The sequence below is a fragment of the Bos indicus x Bos taurus genome, chromosome 2 (genome assembly GCF_003369695.1).
Source record: "Bos indicus x Bos taurus breed Angus x Brahman F1 hybrid chromosome 2, Bos_hybrid_MaternalHap_v2.0, whole genome shotgun sequence".
NCBI lineage: Eukaryota > Metazoa > Chordata > Mammalia > Artiodactyla > Bovidae > Bos > Bos indicus x Bos taurus.
Genome location: NC_040077.1, coordinates 48,097,350 through 48,121,033, shown reverse-complemented (window position 1 = coordinate 48,121,033; position 23,684 = coordinate 48,097,350). Strand labels below are relative to the sequence as shown.

The 23,684-nt window shown below is 35.6% G+C and overlaps 1 protein-coding gene across 2 annotated transcripts in view; it reads right to left on the bottom strand.

The window, feature by feature from the left end:
* The window catches only part of ORC4 (origin recognition complex subunit 4), a 96,917-nt gene that overhangs the window by 30,071 nt on the left and 43,162 nt on the right, over window positions 1–23,684 (bottom strand). For both annotated transcript variants that reach the window (XM_027561318.1, XM_027561329.1), the window contains 6 exons: window positions 23,029–23,102; window positions 15,135–15,211; window positions 14,553–14,643; window positions 5,111–5,186; window positions 4,475–4,560; window positions 1,012–1,060 (listed from right to left, as the gene is read on the bottom strand). In XM_027561318.1, coding sequence (XP_027417119.1) covers window positions 1,012–1,060; window positions 4,475–4,560; window positions 5,111–5,186; window positions 14,553–14,643; window positions 15,135–15,211; window positions 23,029–23,085 — 436 coding nt within the window. In that variant the 5' untranslated portion in view covers window positions 23,086–23,102. The remainder of the gene's footprint in view (window positions 1–1,011; window positions 1,061–4,474; window positions 4,561–5,110; window positions 5,187–14,552; window positions 14,644–15,134; window positions 15,212–23,028; window positions 23,103–23,684) is intronic.

The window sequence follows — 23,684 nt, the reverse complement described above, 5'->3', positions numbered from 1 at the left end:
CTAAAAGACATTAAAACCACAGGGACCACTCAGAAGTCTAGACACAGACCTACATAAGGCAGAAATTTCATTTTGGTATATTCAAGCCATCTCCACTTTCCACCTTTCCAAAACAAATTTCAGCTAAATTATGAATTATAAGTGTACGTACTGGATGAAAACATGTGTATGTCTTTAAAGTGTGAAGAAGAGAAAATTTTTGATTATGTAAATAATTTAAAACTTCTATTCATCAGAAAAGTCCAAACCAAAATTAAGAAAAAAACAAGTGCAAGAATTCTCACAGTTATAAAGCAAAGAACAGGAAAAACACAAATCAGGAAATATCTATGGCCAATTAAAATTTGATATGAACACCATGAGTACCCAAATTATTAAAATTAAACTGAAAATTTTTTTCTATTAAAAAAGCAAACAAAAAAAACAATTGTTTGAGGTTCTGAAAAAAAAAAGTACTTTAAAATATGTTTAGACAATGGATCTTCTAGGATAATTTGGTAATTAATATTTATGCTTTTAAATGTGAAATCTTTAACCCAGTATTCTACTCATCGAAATTTACCCCAAGAAATCTGGATGATCAGTTAAGCATTTCTTCCTAATTATACAAAATCAGGAATAAAAGTTGATAGCTGGTGATTAATCAGTTATAATTTATTATGTTACAATTTTAAAATAGCTTATATTTTAAAAATGAGATATATGAGAACCATGAAAATGATCATGCACTCAATATTTACAGACATGGAAAGATGCTTACAACATACTATGAGTAAGTAAAAAGATGTACATTTCACAATAAAATAAAAAACATTTCATTCTTATAAAAATTATACTAATGATATACTATAGGTGAATAAAGATATGAAATAAAATGTTAATTGGAATAATCACTATTAATAGGGATTTCAGTGGTCATTATTTCTTTTTTATATTTATTTCTTATAAAGCATATGATTAAGGGAAAAATAAAGCTAAACTATTGATACTGTTAAATAAGCTAGTATTTACCTTTTTTTAAAGCTTCCAGAAGAAATGAAAGGTTTTCAGCAAAGCTACCCTGAGAATAACAAAAAAAGACACCATGACTAGAAGTTTATTGAAATAAAGAATAAAAGAGGGCTATATGACTCCAGACACTGTATAAATAGTTTTATGTAGTTTTCTAGTAAATGAAAGTCATTGGCCAGATTCTGAACTCCATCTCTTGTATGCTTACAATCTAAAACTTTAATGTAACAGTAGAGATGGCATAACACTGAAAATGGGATCATGCCATGTTCAAAATTTTTTATTTTCTGGATAAAATCTGTAAAAATTTAATCAAAGGTAGTTTTTAAGAGTTGCTATACTCTAAACACAATCAGAGAAAAAAAGAAATTCACTGTACTTTTATCTTCAAACGTGTCAGTCTGCTGTGAGTCTCAAATCCATACCACTAAAAAAATGACCATGAATTTGAATGAGATCCCAAAGGAAAAGGAAGAAGAAACCTGCCTCAAACATTAGACAATACAACAGTGTTTCTCTATTGAAGAGCAGATTATATAATTTGTATATATCATATCAAATTTGGCTGCTTTACTTGGAGAAGGAAATGGCAACCCACTCCAGTATTCTTGCCTGGAGAATCCCATGGACAGAAGAGCCTGGGGGGCTACAGTCCACGGGGTCCCAAAGAGTCAGACAGGACTAAGCGACTTCACTTTCACTTGGAACACAGTCGATACATTTTTGGGTACAATTTAAATATTCTGGATAGAAACTAACAGAGTAGCAGATGCATTATCCAGATGTTCCAGCTTGTGGATAAAGGCCTTGTAAAATATTTTTTCACTGAAGTCCTTAATTTTTACTTCATTCAAATTATCTTAATTTAAAGAAACAGTCAACTTTAAACTTGAGGCAATGTAAAGGACAAAAGATACCCACTTGTTTGTTTCCCAGTTGAGAGATCTGACATAAAATAACATAATATGTTTTAAAGAGCTTCTACACATTTTGTGATGATTACATGCTGTCAAGAAATATTATTTCCAAAGTAGGTAGGGCAAGAGGTATTTACCATAATGTAAACAAAAGCTCAGATAAACTGTTGGAAAATCAGTGGTCAAAGTTACTCAAAGACTGCTTATCTTTTGGTATTTATATATATATATATATATATATATTTAAATTTATTTATTTTTAGCTGTGGTGGGTCTTTGTTGATGCATGCAGGCTTTCTCTAGTTGCAAAGAGCGGGGGCTACTCTTATTTTTGTGGCTTCTCTGGTTGCAGAGCATGAGCTCTATCTAGAACGTGGGCTCCACAGTTGTGGCACACAGGCTTAGCTGCCCCACAGTATGTGGAATCCTCCTGGACCCAGGGTTGAACCTGTGTTCCGTGCACTGGTAGGCAGATTCTTACCACTGGATTACCAGGGAAGGCTTATTTCTTTAAAAGACTATTACACTTTACAATAAGTATATACTTAGGTAAATTCATATGTACATATTATAAGAATTTACTTATGTAAGTATATATTTATATATACACATATACATATGTGTGTGTCTATAAAAGTATATACAAATTTGCTCTAAATACACAAAACAGAAAGGCTCTGGGGTTAAATGACTTAGATTCTTAATGTCCAGCCTTTGTTATTTTATGACTTTAGACACACTAATTATGTCTCTTAGCCTCCAGGTGCCTAATTGATATAATATAGGAGTTAAACTAATAATCTGTATGTGTGAGGGTTATGATATCAATAGTAATGACTAGGATGGTAAGTAGCTGTGCCATGAATTATTTCATACAATCCAATACAAATAGCAATATTTAGGAAAGTTAGAAACATAAATCTACATCAAGTGGAAACCAAAAGCCGAACAGATTCTATGTAACAGTAACTCTGCTTTGCCAAGGAGGCCGCTATCTTTTACACTGCATTCTGGACACGGGGAAAACAACAGATTTCAGAAGGAACATTTGAACTTGCACTTCAAAAACCTGTAGGTAATGGATGGTAACACAGCACTGGCTCAACTTTTTATAGATGATTTTTCATTAACTGGAGGACAACTGCTTTACATTGTTGTCTTAGTTTTCTGCTGTATAATGACATGATTCAGCTGTAAGTATAAATATTAATATATCCCCTCCTTCTTGAGCCTCCCTTTCATTCTTGCCCATCATCACAGAGCACCCAGCTGAGCTCCATGTGTTATACAGCGGTTTTCCACTAGCTATGTATTTTACACATAGTTCAAATTTACTTATAGTTAATTTTTAAAGAATAAAATTACTAGATGTTAGGTGGCTCACAGTTTAGAGGAACACCACTGCATCATCACCAGTGACCAGAAAATGAATCTGAAATGTACACAACCCACTTCAATTGCATTAAGCTGAGGAGTCACTTCATGATGAAAATTACCTCAGCTTCAAGTTAATCATGTTTCCCTTGAGCCTAATCAATCAAGTTGATAGGTAAAATGTTTAATACAAGTTTCAAAATATTTCTAATCAGTTAAATTATTTATGTTTACTGCCCTGAGATCCCAAGGAACAATAATGATGTGGGTACTTTCTGAGAACATTTTAATAGTAAAATATAACTGACATTTGCACAGTATCTTAGCATCCAATTTAAAAAACAAACAAAAATAATTATGTTTAACACTTCTTTTCATCTTTAGAATAAATGTGTGAAGTATAATAAGACAATGCCAATGTAACTGGTGAGGGATCTGTAATTCATAGATACTTATTAGACACGTTATACAGGTAGTCAATAGTTATAGTCAATAGTTACAAACCTACCATTTGTAGCTTCAAATTCAGTATATTTTCTACTACTCTCATGCTATCCAAGTCTCTTAAGACTAGAAATAGACTAATAGAGTGTTAATATTTTTAAAAGCAGATTAATCTATCTCCAAGGGCAGAGAATCAGAATATTTTTCTTACAAACAAAGAAACAACTCAGTTAATATTTAAACAAATCTTGATTTCTTAAACTATTTTATAACTAATAGGAAAAGTGAAAGTGAAAGCCACTCAGGCATGTCTGACTACTCTTTGTGACCTCATGGACTGCAGCCTGCCAATCTCCTCTGTCCATGGGATTTTTAAGGCAAGAATACTGGAGTGGGTTGCCATTCCCTTCTCCAGGGAATGTTTCTGACCCAGGGATTGAACCTGGGTCTCCTGCACTACAGGCAGATTCTTTACTGTCTGAGCCACCGAGGAAGCCCTAATATAACCAATAAAATCTACTTCATAAAGTCTAAACTTAAAAGATTTGATGAATAAATACATCCTATACATTGTACATTCTTATGGTAAGAATCTTGTATATTTTAGAATCTCTGAACCGTTCCTACTCTTCCAAAATATAAACAGGTCCATGCTAATATAAATAGGTCCATGCTATACAGACTTTACTTTGAATCCTATTTAATAAAATAATGAAAATGATACTTACAAAAACTTTATCTCCAACTACATTTTCCAGATTTAACTGTCTTGTGATTTCCTTTAGGGCAATTTTATCATTGATCTGCAGCAGTCCTGAAATAAAACCCATTTAAAAGTAGGTCATAAAAATGAAATAAGTATTTGATACTATGCAGATTATTTTCTAGTCAAGTAAGTTTTTTAATGCTTTAAAAAATTTAACTAGAAAGAAAAAGTCAAAAATTTTTAGTTTACATTATTTCCTTTTTAAAATTTAATAGTGAAAACATTAGACTCCAAGAACCATCTTCCTTGGAATTAATGTTATTTAAAAAAAGGATAAGAACACATGTACACCCATGGCTGATTCATGTCAATGTATGGCAAAACCACTACAATATTGTAATTAGCCTCCAATTAAAATAAATAAATAATAAAAAAAAGAAAATAAATACAAAAAAAAGAGACCTTATGTGCCTTTATTAATAATTTTTTTAATTTCTAAAAATACTGTGCATAGTGTGCTAAAGTAAAAGTCCATTAAAGATTTAGTTTTTAAAATATAGTTATTAATGCAGATTTTAAATATGAGTAAATTTAGTCTCATAATGTAAAAAGCTCATATGCTTACATCATTCCAATGGCAAAATGAGAACATACTTACCATTTAAGTGAACTTGTAATATGTTTTCACTCACTCCTTCTATTTCCATTAGTTCTTTCAAAGCATGGTTTATTAACTAAATAATATTAAAAAGTTTATGAAATATTTAATAACAAGTAAAAGATGATAAGCCCATATTCTTTTTTAAACTATGAGTAATAGGAACAGAATATTAACAGCTGTCATTGAAAATTAACAATTAAATTTGCAGATTCTCTACAGACAGAAAGTTCAACTAGAACTTCTAATGTCTGATTTAGTAAGATGTCAGAACCAGGAATGATGCCACATTCTCTCAATCAGCTACCCAAACTTCTGATAAATGTTTAGAAATAACCCTTAAGTTTTCAAAGGAAATACTTCTTTGCAGTAGAAGTCATAAAAACTACAGGTATTTAAGAACTTTACGTATCAGTCAGTTCATTACATGTCTACAGTACTGACTCTACAAAATTATTACTGAAATCAGTTAAAAGCTATTGAAAAGAAGTACCAGAACAATACTAAATGACTGCAAAATATCTACCCTCAGTACATTAATTTCTGTGAAATACTGTGAGCTACTTTGCATGTTACCTTGAAATGAAAATCAAAAAAGAAATACAAAGAGATTAAGCTAAATATGAGATGTTGCCTTTGTTAGTTGTTAAGTAAGCAGAGAAAGCCCTTGTTAAAAATTATTACTAGTAATATACTTCAAATATAAAGTGTGTGCATGCTAAGCTGCTTCAGTTGTGTCCGACTCTTTGCATCTCCAAGGACAGTAGCCTGCCAGGCTCCTCTGTCCATGGAATTTTCCAGGCAGGAATACTGAGATGGGTTGCCATTCCGTTCTCCTGGGGATCTTCCTGACTCAGGGATCGAACTCATGTCTCATGTCTCCTGCACTGGTAGGTGGGTTCTTTACCACTAGCATCATCTGGGAAGCCCAAAATATAACAGTAATTACTACTAAAAATACCCAGAAAGTGTTAAACCATCTTAAACTGTTCAATTATAAAGCTTCACATTTTTATAATTAGTTTTTTATGCCACATACTTAACATTCTTTATATTTTTGATTTGTGACATCTTATCACTCATACTGCACTATCATATGTATCTCTTCATATTAATACTACATATATTTTCTGAAATTTGAAAATAAATAGAATTAAGAAAAAACAAGAAGATTTTAAAAAGGAAGAGTGATGGATTATTCTTCCTAATATGAAAATAGAAGCAGAAGGGTACTATCACAAAATATATAGCTCAAGAAATTAGGCTATGTATACAACAAAAGTGGCATCAAACTTAATGAGGACAAAAAGGATTATGCCACAAAGTCACTGAGACAACTGGTAAACTATTTTGAAAGACAAAATACTACTTGTATTTTCAGTATTTTATCTCTATTTGTCATTGCAGTATCTGTGTGCAACAACAACAAAAAAGCAAAACCTCTCATTTCAAATCTCAGGTTTCACAACAGGATATCAAACATATTTAAAGCAGATGGTGCTCCACCTCAGATCACAGGTAAACTAAGTCCTTTAAAAATAAAAAAGAGACAACCACAAATGTCAACTGTCATACTATGAGTAAGAGCCCAGCAGAGAAAAGTTACATTCTTAGAGAAAACTGTCAGAAGATGAGGTGGTACTTCTGTCTTTGGATCAAGTCAGATCCTATCACCAGAGTTAGTCCCCAACTGATACTAACTTGCTTCTCAAAATACAGCCTGTATGGCATTTTCTTAGCAATCTGCTATGTTCTTGCACTTACTTCTTGATATTTTACTTACATGGTATTTGTATTTCCCTGGTTCTGATTTTATGTTTAAAACCACTTTAGGTTTGATAAACTGTTCAAAACCATTTCAAATTATTTGCAGAATGAAACAGGGTCAATAATAATACCTTCATTTTACATATGCAAGGGGAGAGTTATACAGGTTTACAGCCTTCTTTCCACTAAATTTACTTTAACATCAAGTTACTATGATTTGCATGAATTAGCTCACAACTTTTTCGTGAGGTGTGTGTGTGGTCTGAAATGATCATTTAAATATATTAGCAAGCATGTCTTCAAATAATAATTTTAGTTCCACTCTGCTAAGTCACTTCAAATAATAATTTTAGTTCCACTCTGCTAAGTCCGATTCTGTGCGACCCCAGAGACGGCAGCTCACCAGGCTCCCCCGTCCCTCGGGTTCTCCAGGCAAGAACACTGGAGTGGATTGCCATTTCCTTCTCCAATGCATGAAAGTGAAAAGTGAAAGTGAAGTCACTCAGTCGTGTCCGACCCTCAGCGACCCCATGGACTGCAGCCTTCCAGGCTCCTCCATCCATGGGATTTTCCAGGCAAGAGTACTGGAGTGGGGTGCCATTGCCTTATCCGTAGTTCCACTCTGGATATTGCTAAAATTTACTGTGTAATTAGCTAGGTTAACAATCATAAGTCAGATTTTTTTTTCCCCCCAAGGAGACAATGTCATCTTTTCAATATTTTATACTATATTATATACTAAAAAAACCTTAGTTGGTTATGTTACATTAACCAACATAATCAATTTGGATACCCCATTTCCACATTCTTTGTAGCTAAAAATTAATGTTACAGATATACTTGTATAGTTTGCTTTGAACTGCCAGCATCCAGAGGTTTTTATGCTTTTATTACTATTCCCAAATACTTTCAGGGACACAATATTCAACAACATGCAACCAGAAGAAACAAACTAGAAGAAACTTTAACCATCTAGCAAGTCTAATTTCTATGTAGAAGAGTATTTTCCAGACTTAAATCTCTCATTTGGAACCATGTCTATTTTTAAAATAAAATGTTTGAAATACAACAAACCACAGAATTTGTTATCTTTACCACTTAACTGATGATTTTCAATTTTTGTATTTTAGACAGTTTGGCTAAAGGGTAGTATTTTTAATATACCACAATCTTATTTTTTAAGTTTAAATTTCTGTAATTATACATGATTATACTAAGCTATGAAGGCAATGGCACTCCACTCCAGTACTCTTGCCTGGACAATCCTATGGATGGAGGAGCCTGGTGGGCTGCAGTCCACGGGGTTGCTAACAGTTGGACACAACTGAGCGACTTCACTTTCACTTTTCACTTTCATGCATTGGAGAAGGAAATGGCAACCCACTCCAGTGTTCTTGCCTGGAGAATCCCAGGGACCGGGGAGCCTTGGTGGGCTGCCGTCTATGGGGTTGCACAGACTCGGACACGACTGAAGCAAATTAGCAGTAGCAGTAGCAGCAGCAGCATGATATATATAATTATACTAATTATATGATATAATAATACTCTTATCTAAGAATAACCTATTTTATATCTCAGGACACGCCCACACACAACAAATCATAAAAGTGAGGAGTTAAATAATGCTTTTCAGCTTTCTGAGCTCTCAATATTGGAATGCAGTAGGAATAAACTAAATTATACCATAATGGAATACCATGTATGGGTTTTTCCATACTTCAGTTAAGTCACATTAGATAAATTATTTCCAAGCACCAGAACATGGTGTTGTACCCATAGACTTGTAGAATCCTTAGTGTAAACAATGGACTTTAATTAGCAATGTTTCAATATAGTTTCATTAATTTTAACAAATGTACCACAGTAAGGCAAGATGTTATTGACAGGGAAAACTGTACCGGGGTGAGTGTGTGTATGAGCGTGTGTCTGTGAGAGAGAGACTACGTGGGAACTCTGTACTATCTGCTTACTTTTTCTGTAACAAATATATCTATTTTAGCCAATTTACTAATGAAATGGAGTATTCAGGTTTAATTTGTATTTACTTATACATTTTTGTAAGCATTTACTAGCTCTATGTCCTTTTCTGTAAACTTTCTGTATGCCTTAAGAGACAAACTTCCAAGATGAAAGTTCAGAATAAATTAAGTCATTAGCTGTTCAAATTATACTTCTGGCTTGACACTTTGATGCATGAATCACTGAGATTCAACTTCTCTGTTGTAGGTCATTTTACTTCAAGATGCACAATGTATGATGGAATAACAGGTCTAATGTACTAATTTCTTAGACCTCGTTTTCTCCTATACTGATACAAGAATATCACTATAGAGCTCTTTGAAGAATTAAAGTATCATGTAAAAATGTTATTCAAACATAGTATATAATGTGTTTTCCAAAAACAATAATTAAAACTGGAAAAAAAGGAAAATCATCCTTTTACTAAAGAAAGACCTAAATTCACATCAAGAGGGTTTGCAGAGTTACGGTTTTTACGACCTACACTTTGATATAACCTGTGAAACTTTCACACTGCTAAGAAACAGCAATTCTACAAGCATCTAGGCAAGGAAAAATCATATATAAACTCAAACAAGTTAGCTGTGGTGGTCATCAGTGAGGTTCACCATACTTCTGGTTAACCTCCCTTTCTAGGTATCTAGTAAAAATGCACTGCCCTGCTCTCTTGAAACTAGGTGTGACCATGTGACTCACTCCGGTCAGATAAGTGTGAGATGTGCTCTGTAGCACCTCTGGGTAGGAACTTTAAGAATGTCCCTGATCCATCAGGCTTCCTTTCCTCCACTGGGATGTTAGTGGAGGAACATGCTGAGGTAACATCACCATTTCTTGTGAGTGAAGACAGAGAATAGTGCCTCCTTGCTGTTACAGTGTGGGGACACAGCAAAAGCAAACAACAAATTTGTGTCAAGACTCTGAAATTTAGGGTTGGTATGACTGCATAATTTAAACTATCCAGTTTGAAAAAGCAGTTTATAAAGGGAAAAGAAAAGCCTGCCCTTGGAATTTTCCCATAAAACACAAATTGAATAAACTCTATGTGATTTCAAGGGAGGAAAAAAAAAAGTGACGGAAGAGTTTAATCCCAGTCATTTATAAGTAACGTGCAAAATAATATTTTGATTTAAAATAGTCTTTTTACATTTCCCTATGTTACTCAACTTCCTATCTCTTTAATATTTATGTGTTCTGAAGGAGTTTAGTGATTTGTTCTGTTAACTAGGTTGCTGGGTTTTTTCCCCTTGCCTTCAACCAACTTCCCACTCTGTAATTTTAAAAATAGACTGCATGGTCATATAGTTCACCCCTCAAAAAAAATAAAAAGATATATAGTGAAAAGAGCCTTAACCTCTGTTCCCATATCCCACTCAACAAATAACCCACTATGTTATTGTTTAATATTTCAGAAAGACATTTGTTGACACTGTTCAGTGGCTAAGTCGTGTCTCTCTGTGACCCCATGGACTGCAGCACACCATAAAGAAGACATAAGACATAAAAATGGCCAAAAAGCACTTGAAAAGATGTTCAACATCACTATTAGAGAAATGCAAATCAAAACTACAATGGAGTATCACTTCACACTGGTCAGAATGGCCATCATCAATAAAATCAACAAACAATATGTGCTGGAGAAGATATGGAGAAACAGAACCTTCCTATACTGTTGATGGGAATGTAAACTGGTACAGTCACTATGGAGAACCGTATAAAGTGAAAGTGAAAGTGGAGTCGCTCAGTCATGTCCAACTCTTTGTGACCGCATGGACTGTAGCCCACCAGGCTCCTCTCTCCATGGGATTCTCCAGGCAAGAATACTGGAGTGGGTTGCCATCTCCTTCTCCAGGGAATCTTCCCAACTCAGGGATCGAACCCAGGTCTCCCACATTGCAGGCAGACGCTTTAACCTCTGAGCCACCAGGGAAGCCCAGCGGTTCCTTAAAAAACTAAAAATAGAATATCATGACCCAGAAAACCCACTCCTAGGTGTTTACCCGGAGAAAACCATCATTTGAAAAGATTCATACACCTCGATATTCAGCTCAACTGCGGCACTATTTACAATAGCCAGGGCTGGAAGCAACCTAAATGTCTATCAGCAGAGGAGAGGGTAAAGAAGATGTGGTGCATATATATATTTATACACAATGGAATATTCAGTAAGTTCACTCGCTCAGTCACATCTAACTCTTTCCAACCCAATGGATTGCAGCACGCCAGGCTTGCCTGTCCATCACCAATTCCCGGAGTTACACAAACTCATGTCCATTGAGTCGGTAATGTCATCCAACCAACTCATTCTCTGTCGTTTCCTTCACCTCCTGACTTCAATCTTTCCCAGCATTAGAGTCTTTTCCAATGAGTCAGCTCTTCGCATCAGGTGGCCAAAGAATACTTTGGCTGCAAAGAATACTCCAAGCTCCAATAGGAGCTTCAGCTTCAGCATCAGTCCTTCCCGTGAATATTCAGGATTGATTTCCTTTAGGATGGACTGGTTGGATCTCCTTACAGTCCAGAGACTCTCAAGAGTCTTCTCCAACACCACGGTTCAAAAGCATCAATTCTTCAGTGCTCAGCTTTCTTTACAGTCCAACTCTCACATCCATTCATGACTACTGGAAAAACCATAGCTTTGACAAGACAGACCTCTGTTGGCAAAGTAATGTCTCTGCTTTTTAATATGCTGTCTAGGTTGGTCATAGCTTTTCTTAAAATGAGCAAGGGTCTTTTAATTTCATGGCTGCAGTCACCATCTGCAGTGATTTTGGAGCCCCCAAAAATAAAGTCTGTCATGTTTCCATTGTTTTCCCATCCATTTGCTATGAAGTGATAGGATCGGATGCCATGATCTTAGTTTTTTGAATGTTGAGTTTTAAGCCAACTTTTTCATTCTCCTCTTTCCTTTTCATCAAGTGGCTCTTTAGTTCTTCTTCGCCTTCTGCCATAACGGTGGTGTCATCTGCATCTCTGAGGTTGTTTCTCCCGGCAATCCTGATTCCGGCTCATGCTCATCCAGCCCAGCATTTCTCACGTTGTACTCTGCATATAAGTTAAATAAGCAGGGTGACAATATACAGTCTTGACATGCTCCTTTCCCAATTTGGAACCAGTCTGTTGTTCCATGTCCAGTTCTAACTGTTGCTTCTTGACAAGCAGATTTCTCAGGAGGCAGGTCAGATGGTCTGTTATTACCATCTCTTTAAGAATTTTCCACAGTTTGTTGTGATCCACACAGTTAAAGGCTTTGGCATAGTCAACAAAGCAGAAGTAGATGTTTTTCTGGAACTCTCTTGCTTTTTTGATGATCCAGTGGATGCTGGCAATTTGATCTCTGGTTCCTCTGCCTGTTTTAAATCCAGCTTGAACATCTGGAAGTTCATCGTTCATGTACTATTGAAGCCTGGCTTGGAGAATTTTGAGCATTACTTTGCTAACGTGAAAGATGAGTGCAATTGTGTGGTAGTTTGAACATTCTTTGGCATTTCCTTTTTTTGGGATTGGAACGAAAACTGAATGGAATATTACCCAGCCATAAAAACGAACAAAATAATGTCATCTACAGGTACACGAGTGGACCTAGAGACTGTCATATTGAATGAAGTAAGTTAGACACAGACAAATATCATATGATATTACTTATATGTGCAAAATTTTTAAAAAGGGTACAAATGAACTTATTTATAAACCAGAAGTAGTATCACAGATGTAGAAAACAAACTTGTGGCTACCAGGGGGAAAGGTGGGACAGATAAATTGGGAGACTGGGGTTGACTTAAACATAGTACTACACATAAAATAGGCAACTAATAAGGACCTATCATATAGTACAGAGAACACTACACAATATTTTGTAATGGCCTATATGGGATAAGAATTTAAAAAGAGTGGACATAAGTATATGTATAACCGATTCACTCTGCTGTATATCTGAACCTAACACAACATTGTAAATCAATGATACTCCAATAAAAATTTAAATGTATACATTTAAGGGAACTTTTGTTCATGGAGAAATCAACAATATGATTTTTTCCCTTTTTTGGATGATATGCAAATATTTCTGTATTCTTTTTTTACTGCAGTATCGTAGTCCATTACATGGATGGATGTATCAAGATTTATTAATCAGTATTCTGAGGGTCATTTATACTGTTTCTCATCCTGCACTGCTAATAAACATTACTGCAATGAGTAACAATACACATATCATTTCACAAAGAAAAATTTCTAGAAATGTTGCTGAGTCAAAAGTAGGCACATTTGTAATATGGTTAGATTTTGTCTAATTCTAATTTACACCACCAGTAAGAACATCAGTATGTTATCAACTTTATAGATCTTTTTGTTAATCTTATAGAAAAAATTACTATATTTTTATTTAATTTACCAGATTATGAGTGAAATTAAACATGTTTCTAAGTTTAGAACTGATTTGTATTTAATTTCCTATGACCCTTCTGTGCATATCTTTCCTCAACTTTTCTACTGTTAACAGAGCTGTTGTTTTAATAATAGTCTTATAGCTCAAAAGTATATTAGTCACATACTATTCCTATATAAACTACCATAAATAGCACTGAAGTCAAACACAAAGAAAAATAATAAAAAAACTAAGGATAAAGAAATAGTGGTTGTATACAAGGACTAAGCCAAAGGACTGAACATAAATTAGACAGAGTCAAAAATAAATACGGTCATAAATGTGATTATAATAAATGAAAAAATTTTAAAAGAAAATAAATTATTTAGATCTAAATCTCCAATTTATGTACTACAAATAATACTGGAAACAGATGATGACAGTAAAATCCTAAAGTCCTAATTTTTACAAAATGTACAGTCAAACTGTATTGCTTAAAAAATAAAAACAATTCTAATTCTATTTTACATAGTTTTACTTAATATAAAATAATACATAATACACAATTTTACTTCTATACACAGTAAAAATGTGTATTAGTGAGAAATCTAAATTTACTGCATGGAATAAAGCAAAAGCAGATTATACAATTACATAGTAATATTTGTAATATAATAGCCATAATTGGTCTTATACACTAAACAAACAAAATGAAAAGAGAAAGCAAGGGTAAAAAAGCAAGAGTTATCTTTATGAGGTAACCAAAGTAATATAATAAAGATGGAAAGTAGACGATAACTCTAAAAGATGTGAATGTATATATTAAAAAAACTTGCCTAAGTTAGGGTTACAGAATAAACTAAAAGAAAAAAAATGCTTGATGTGATAGCTACCTAATCTACAAATAGAGACAATATCATGCCTACCTTGCAGGGTTAATGTAAAGAATAAATAACAAGATAAATAAAAGGTTCAAGGAACATGTTCAATAAATGCCAGTTTGCTTTGTCTACTGGCAGTCACAAATTCTTGAAGGACCAAAGACCACAATGGAACAAATAACATTTGAAAATTTGTTACTGTGACGAAAAATAAGGTAAAAAAAGATCACTCTACTTAAATTAAACAAGTCTAACTTTATAAAGGCTTTGCATGTATTCTAAGACTTAAAATTAAAAAAAAAAAATGCTAGTAATACAAGGATGAAAATAATCAAAAACATTTTCAATGTTGTCCACAAGACTCATCACATGCCTACAAAACAAAGGAATGCCAGAAATCAACAGCTTTTACCATGGTCTTTCCTGAACCTCGGGGTCCAATAATGAGAATAGAGTTACTTTCTCCATGGATAGCAGTTCTTTTTAGCAGTTCAATTAAGTGTCTGAAATGATATAAAGAGGCCAAAATTTAAAAAGCAAAGCTGAAATAATTTGCTAGGTAATACTTTTTAAATTAGTCCTACAGAGAAGAACAGAAATACTGATTCTCTAGAAACCTCAAGAAGAAACCAAGTAAGACTGAAATATTGTGGTCTTTATGATGGTATGGGATAGGAACAACTGTGGCAACTCTTAGGACCTTTCACTCCACAGCTGGCTGCTGAGCATTAGGGGCAAACTCAGAAATCTCTCCATAATACGAAATGACAGAAATGATACAAGATTGAAAGTTAAAGAGTTTTTTTCATTATGGAAATATGTATATCTTCTCTTCCTTCACAATAAATCATTTTTTTATACACAAAGCAAAACTACCTCTATAAAAATGTTCGCTATCCTTGTTTAAGACAAAGTCTGTGTATGACAATTTCTACAAAACCTAAAGGGTATCTATAAGTAGTTTCATAGCAGACAAGTGGGAACCTAAACTTACTTATATTGTACTTGTACTCCAAATAGGTTACCATGTGGACTCTGATGACAAAATCTTTCACGTAAAATTCTTTGTACCTGATAAAAATAAAGTGAATACAAATGAAAACATATATGCAATCAAAAATGAAGAAGTAAATATATTTATAGCAGTTAGAGTTAAGTATTAATGAATCAATTCAGCTCTCCCTAAACAACTTGTCATCATGAGTGATAAAATTAACAGTTCTTGTTTTCCAGGTGGCACTAGTGGTAAAGAATCTGCTTGCCAATGCAGGAGACATAAGAGTTGTGGGTTCAATCCCTGGTTCAGGAAGATCCTCTGGAAGAGGGCAAGGCAACCCACTCCAGTATTCTTCCCTGGAAAGTCCCATGGACAGAGGCACCTGGCAGGCTATGGTCCATAGCGTTGCAAAGAGTTGGATATGACTGAAACAACTTAGCAGCAGCAGCAAGTCCCAGAGAAAGGATAAGAATTTAGTTATGAAGCTTTCAACAAGAGAGCTTTATGATGTTACTTTAGCTACATCAGCAATTTGAGGGCTGTTTTAATGTATGTGAATAAATGAATACCTCATTTTGTGTAATATGTCAGTCAAGGAATAAAGAATGGGAGAATTTAATAATGTAATCTAATCTAATAATGCTCATGAACCATACCTCAGTCTTTTGAGTTTAGTCACTCAGTCTTATCTGACTGTGTGATCCCATGGACTGTAACCCACCAGGCTTCTCTGTTCGTAGGATTTCCCAGGCAAAAATACTGGAGTGGACTGCCAGCTCCTTTTCCAGGGGATCTTTTCAACCCAGGGATTGAACACAGGTCTCCAACATTGCAGGCAGATTCTTTACTGTTGGAGCCATCTAGAGACCAACATATCTAAACTGGTTTAGCTCAAGTCCTATCTTTCTGTACCTCTCACAGAAGTCAGGATTCTGAGGAAATAGAAGAAATTTTAAAGTCCACACAGTTATTGAGGACCTATTAGATGCAGAGGACAAAACTACTAAAAGAATATGATCTATGCCTAAAAAAAAAGCATATATATATTAGTAAGAAATGACACAGTCAGTAATCTGCAAAAAATTAGTAACCTAGCATATAAGGAGATGTTCAAATATATGGAAAAAATCATACTCATCTATGATATAAAATAGGAAATCATTGGAATTAATTAAAATTCTTCTAAAGAGCTAAATTTTTATTTTGTCTTAAAACGAAGGACTTAGACACAGCTGTAAAAAAGAAATATCAATCTATCATATTCTTTAAAAAGATGGACCATCAAAATCGTTTATTTTCTACATTTGCTGCTAACAAAGAGTGTCCAGTGACAAAAACCTTAGGAGGTTATTTCAGATTTAGCTCCATCAGCAGAAACAAGAAGCTGCCAACATTATTTGCTTCTTGCAGACTGAAGTGTGCAGTATGGGAGTGATCTTTCATGTATCAACGAAAAAAATCTGAGTTCACTTTCTATGTACCAGAGGCACAGGGAAGCAAATTATTCACTAGGGATAAAATAATCTATACTTAGCATTTAGGAAGAAGTGGAAAGAATAGAAAGATTGGTGTCCGAGAGACAATACACTATTCTGGCAGGCCTGTTTTGAAGATTAAAGAAAGTAGTAATCTGTAATACAATATAGTTATTATATAGGAAATAGCTGATATCTATAAAAAACCTAAGGAAGCAAACATACATTCAATTAATCACAGGGTGTATTCCTCCCCCTAGACAAGATCACTGTAAATCAAAACACGAACCTCAGTGTTTTTCTTGTTTAAAACTTCATTAAAGTCTACAGAGAGACAAGTATGAATAAAATACAAGATAGAGAAAAAGTGAAGCAAAGCTGTAGTGAATATTCAGAGGTTCCAAAATTCTCAAGTGAGTTGATGTGAAAGTTAAACAGGTATGTACATGTATAGGAATTAACTTAGGTGTACAGGGAAGATCTCCGCTATTTAAAAAGATACGTTCAGTTCAGTCACTCAGTCCTGTCTGACTATTTGAGACCCCATATACTGAAGCATGGCAGGTTACTTGTCTATCTCCAACTCCCGGAGTTTTCTTAAACTCAGGTGCATTGAGTCAGTGATGTAATCCAACCATCCCATCCTCCATCATCTCCTCCTCCTCCTAACTTCAATCTTTCTCAGGATTAGGGTCTTTTCCAATGAGTCAGTTAGTTCTTCGTATCAGGTGGCCAAAGTACTGGAGTTTCAGCTTCAGCAACAGTCCTTCCAATGAATATTCAGGACTGATTTCCTTTAGGATGGACTGGTTGGATCTCATTTCAGTCCAAGGGAAACACAAGAATCTTCTCCACCACCACAGTTGAAAAGCATCAATCCTTCAGTGCTCAGCTTTCTTTATAGTCCAACTCTCACATCCATTCATGACTACTGGAAAAACCATAGCTTTGACAAGATGGACCTTGTTGGCAAAATAAAGTCTCTGCTCTTTAATATGCTGTCTAGGTTGGTCATAACTTTTCCTCCAAGGAGAGTAAGCGTCTTTTAATTTCCTGGCTGCAGTCACCATCTGCAGTGATTTTGGAGCCACCAAAAATAAAGTCAGCCACTGTTTCCACTGTTTCCCCATCTATTTGCCATGAAGTGATGGGACCGGATGCCATGATCTTAGTTTTTTGAATGCTGATTTTTAAGCCAACTTTTTGACTCTCCTCTTTCCTTTTCATCAAGTGGCTCTTTAGTTCTTTGCTTTCTGCCATAACAGTGGTGTCATCTGCATCTCTGAGGTTATTGATATTTCCCCTGGAAATCTTAATTCTGGCTTGTGCTTCATCCAGTTCAGCATTTCTCATGATGTTCTCTGTATATAAGTTAAATAAGCAAGGTGACAAAATAGAGCCATGACAACTCCTTTCCCGATTTAGAACAACTCCTTTCCTAGTCTGTTGTTCCATGTCCAGTTCTGTTGCTTCTTGACAAGCAGATTTCTCAGGAGGCAGGTCAGATGGTCTGTTATTACCATCTCTTTAAGAATTTTCTACATTTTGTTGATATCCACACAGTTAAAGGCTTTGGCATAGTCAACAAAGCAGAAGTAGATGTTTTTCTGGAACTCTCTTGCTTCTTTGATGATCCTATGGATGTTGGCAATTTGATCTTTGGTTCCTCTGCCTATTCTAAATCCAGCTTGAACATTTGGAAGTTCACTGTTCACATATTGTTGAAGCCTGGCCTGGAGAATTTTGAGTGTTACTTTGCTAGCATGTGCTGCTGCTGCTAAGTCGCTTCAGTCGTGTCCGACTCTGTGCGACCCCAGAGAGGGCAGCCCACCAGGCTCCCACGTCCCTGGGATTCTCCAGGCAAGAACACTGGAGTGGCTTGCCATTTCCTTCTCCAATGCATGAAAGTGAAAAGTGAAAGTGAAGTCTCTCAGTTGTATCCGACTCCTAGCGACCCCATGGACTGCAGCCTACCAGGCTCATCCGTCCATGGGATTTTCCAGGCAAGAGTACGGGACTGCAATTGTGCGGTAGTTTGAACATTCTTTCGCATTGACTTTCTTTGGGATTAGAATGAAAACTGACCTTTTCCAGTCCTGTGGCCAATGCTGAGTTTTCCAAATTTGCTGGCATATTGAGTGCAGCACTTTCATGGAATCATCTTTCAGGATTTGAATAGCTCAACTGGAGTGCCATCACCTCCACTAGCTTTGTTTGTAGTGATGCTTTCTAAGGCACACTTGACTTTGAATTCCAGGATGTCTGGCTCTAGGTGACTGATCACACCATCGTGACTGTCTGGGTTGTGTAAATCTTTTTTGTATAGTTCTTTTGTGTGTTCTTAACACCTCTTCTTAATATCTTCTGCTTGAGTTAGGTCCATACCATTTCTGTCCTTTATGGAGCCCATCTTTGCATGAAAAGCTCCCTTGGTATCTCTAATTTTTTGAAGAAATCTCTAGTCTTCCCCATTCTACTGTTTTCCTCTATTTCTTTTCATTGATCACTGAGGAAGGCTTTCTTATCTCTCCTTGCTATTCTTTGGAACTCTGCATTCAAATCGATATATCTTTCCTTTTCTCCTTTGCCTTTAGCCTCTCTTCTTTTCATAGCTATTTGTAAGGCCTCCTCAGACAACCATTTTGCCTTTCTGTTATTTCTTTTTCTTGGGGATGGTCTTGATCTCTGCCTCCTGTACAAGTCACGAACCTAGATCCATAGTTCTTCAGATACTCTATCAGATCTAATTCCTTGAATCTATTTGTTACTTCCACTGTATAATCATAAGGGTATTGATTTAGGTCATAGGGGAATGATCTAATGGTTTTTCCTACTTTCTTCAATTTAAGTCTGAATTTGGCAATAAGGAGTTCATGATCTGAGCCACAGTTTGTTCCTGGTCTTGCTTTTGCTGACTGTATAGAGCTTCTTCATCTTTGGCTGCAAAGAATATAATCAATCTGATTTTGGTGTTGACGTCCATGTGTAGAGTCTTCTCTTGTGTTTTTGGAAGGTGTTTGCTATGACCGGTGCGTCCTCTTGGCAAAACTCTATTAGCCTTTGCCCTGCTCCATTCTGTACTCCGAGGCCAAATATGCCTCTTACTCTAGGTATTTCTTGACTCCCTACTTTAGCATGCCAGTCCCCTATAATGAAAAGGACATCTTTTTTGGGTGTTAGTACTAGAAGGTGTTAGTACTAGAAGGTCTTCATAGACCCGTTAAACTTTAGCTTCTTCAGCATTACTGGTCAGGGCATAAACTTGGATTACTGTGATATTGAATGGCTTGCCATGGAAACAAAAAGAGATCATTCTGTCGTTTTTGAGATTGCATCCAAGTACTGCATTTTGGACTCTTTTGTTGACTATGATGGCTATTCCATTTCTCCTAAGGGATGCCTGCCCACAGTAGTAGATATAATGATCATCTGAGTTAAATCCATCCATTCCAGTCCAGTATTTTTAAAAGCATAATTAAACACTTTCCTTTAAACAGAAGGTAAGTAAGGTCTTACAAAGGAATGTCAATAACATTAAGTTTTGCTGTAAAAAAATGTAGTTCTGGTTAAGCCAGTGTAGAAATATCACACCCATTCCCAGCTAGACTCCTCAAGTATATACACAAGGGAACCCTCTTACACTGTTGGTAGGAATGCAAACTAGTACAGCCACTATGGAGAACAGTGTGGAAATCCCTTAAAAAACTGGAAATAGAACTGCCATATGACCCAGCAATCCCACTGCTGGGCATACACACTGAGGAAATCAGAATTGAAAGAGACACGTGTATCCCAATGTTCATCGCAGCACTGTTTATAATAGCCAGGACATGGAAGCAACCTAGATGTCCATCAGCAGATGAATGGATAAGAGAGCTGTGGTACATATACACAATGGAGTATTACTCAGCCATTAAAAAGAATACATTTGAATCTGTTCTAATGAGGTGGATGAAACTGGAGCCTATTATACAGAATAAAGCAAGCCAGAAAGAAAAACACCAATACAGTATACTAACGCATATATATGGAATTTAGAAAGATGGTAACGACAACCCTGTATGCGAGACAGCAAAAGAGACATAGATGTATAGAACAGTCTTTTGGACTCTGTGGGAGAGGGAGGGGGGGATGATTTGGGAGAATGGCATTAAAACATGTATAATATCATATAAGAAATGAATCGCCAGTCCAGGTTCAATGCAGGATACAGGAAGCTTGGGGCTGGTGCACTGGGATGACCCAAAGGGATAGTATGGGGAGGGAGGTGGGAGGGCGGTTCAGGATGAGGAACACGTATACACCCATGGCGGATGCATGTTGATGTATGGCAAGACCAATACAATATTGTAAAGTAAAAAAAAAAAAGAAATATTAAACGTTTATGATAAAAACACTAAATATACTAGGAATATAAGGAGACTTTCTCAACCTGTTAATATCCACAAAAAATCACAGCTAACATCATCAGTTCAGTTCAGTCGCTCAGTTGCATCCAACACTTTGTGACTCCATGAATCTCAGCAAGCCAGATCTCCCTGTCCATCACCAACTCCCGGAGTCCACCCAAACCCATGTCCATTGAGTCGGTAATGCCATCCAATCATTTCATCCTCTGTCATCCCCTTCTCCTCCTGCCCTCAATCTTTCCCAGCATCAGGGTCTTTTCCAATGAGTCAGCTCTTTGCATCAGGTGGTCAAAGTATTGAAGTTTCAGCTTCAAAAACAGTCCCACCAATGAACACCCATGACTGATCTCCTTTATGGTAGACTGGTTGCATCTCCTTGTAGTCCAAGGGACTCTCAAGAGTCTCCTCCAACATCACAGTTCAAAAATATCAATTCTTTGGTGCTCAGCTTTCTTTATATTCCAACTCTCACATCCATACATGACCACTGGAAAACCCATAGCCTTGACTAGACAGACCTTTGTTGACAAAGTAATGTCTCTGCTTTTTAATATGCTGTCTAGGTTGGTCATAACTTTCCTTGCAAGGAGTAAGCATCTTTTAATTTCATGGTTTCAGTCACCATCTGCAGTGATTTTGGAGCCCAAATAAATCAAGTCAGCTACTTTTCCCACTGTTTCCCCATCTATTGGCCATGAAGTGATGGGACGAGATGCCATGATCTTAGTCTTCTGAATGTGGAGCTTTAAGCCAACTTTTTCACTCTCCTCTTTCACTTTCATCAAGAGGCTCTTTAGTTCCTCTTCACTTTCTGCCATAAGGGTGGTATCATCTGCATATCTGAGGTTATTGAGATTTCTCCCGGCAATCTTAACTCCAGCTTGTGCTTCCTCCAGGCCAGTGTTTCTCATGATGTACTCTACATATAAGTTAAATAAGCAGGGTGACAATATGCAGCCTTGACGTATTCCTTTTCCTATTGGAACCAGTCTGTTGTTCCATGTCCAGTTCTAACTGTTGCTTCCTGACCTGCATACAGGTTTCTCAACAGGCAGGTCAAGTGGTCTGGTATTCCCATCTCTTTCAGAATTTTCCACAGTTTATTGTGATCCACACAATCTAAGGCTTTGGCATAGTCAATAAAGCAGAAATAGATGTTTTACTGGAACTCTCTTGCTTTTTCGATGATCCAGCAGATGTTGGCAATTTGATCTCTGGTTCCTCTGCCTTTTCTAAAACCATCTTGAACATCTGGAATTTCACGGTTCATGTATTGCTGAAGCGTGGCTTGCAGAATTTTAAGCATTGCTTTACTAGCGTGTGAGATGAGTGCAATTGTGCAGGAGTTTGAGCTAATGTCATACATCATACTCAGTGGTAAAAGACTGAACACATTTTTCCAATATAAAAAATGGTCTGCTCTTGGTAGCTTACTCAGTATTATACTGAAGGTTCTGGTCATGGCAATTAGACAACAAAAGAAATGAAAGGCATACAGATTGGAAAGGAAGAAGTAAAACTGTATCTCTTTGAATATGACATGATGTTATACACAGAAAAGCCAAAGGAATAAACTAAAAAAAAAATATTATAAATGAGTTTAGCAAGGTTACAGAATACAAGATTAATATAGAAAAATCAATTTCATTTAGATAAACTAGGAACAAATAAAACATAAAAGTAAGAAAATAATTTCATTTACAACCGCAACAAAAGGAATAAAATACTTTTCAAGAAACTTACCTTAAGAAGTGAAAAACTCTGAAGATATTAAACTAAATTGAAACTTGAGAACATTTAAGAAGACATGAATAAAATTAGGATTCCATCTATCCAAACATTTAGAGAGGCTGAAATTAGGAAGCAGCAAAGACACTTTCCCCTTGGCAACGCAAAGTGTGGTTCTTCATACATAAAAAGGGAAGAATTCAAGTTAAGAAGATGACTGTTTCTCTTATCCCCTTTACATGGTAACAGGCCTTCAGATTAATGAAAATATACACTAACCTGTGAAATGTAGTCTGCTTGTATTAAGTTGCTACTCTTTGATTTACGACTGCTCATTTCCACAAACTGAAATCCTTTAAAAAATAATAAAAAATTTTAGCATGAATATAAGGATGATTGGCTTACAGAAATTAAGAATTTACTATTACAGACTCACACAAGTTCTAAAACATGAAAAATGTTAAAATTTCTGAAACTTTAAAAATTTTCAGTTGAACCTATGGGAATCATTTCATAATACGTAAATAAAACCGTTATGCTGCACAACTTAAAATTACACAGTGATATATGTAAGTTATTTCTTAATAAAACCAGAAAAAAAAAATCTCGATGGCTCCTCTTTACCTAACTACAGGTTATTTGACACTCCCATTTCACATTTTAGATGGTTCTTATAATTAGTTCTACCTTTCTTTTCAATCTAGTATTCAGCTTCCTTTCTCTGCCTTTAAAAACAAAATCAAACAAACAAAAAACAATGGATGTGTTTCCTTTGTACAGAATGTTTCTCCCCACATTCATTCCACAGGATCATCTATTCCAGAAAAACTTTGCTTTCTTGCTACACTCATCAATTATACACAGTCATTACAGACTAGGTAAAATGTTTCTTCTGCAAACATACAGAATTGCCTGTCCTTCTCTTTATTCATAAA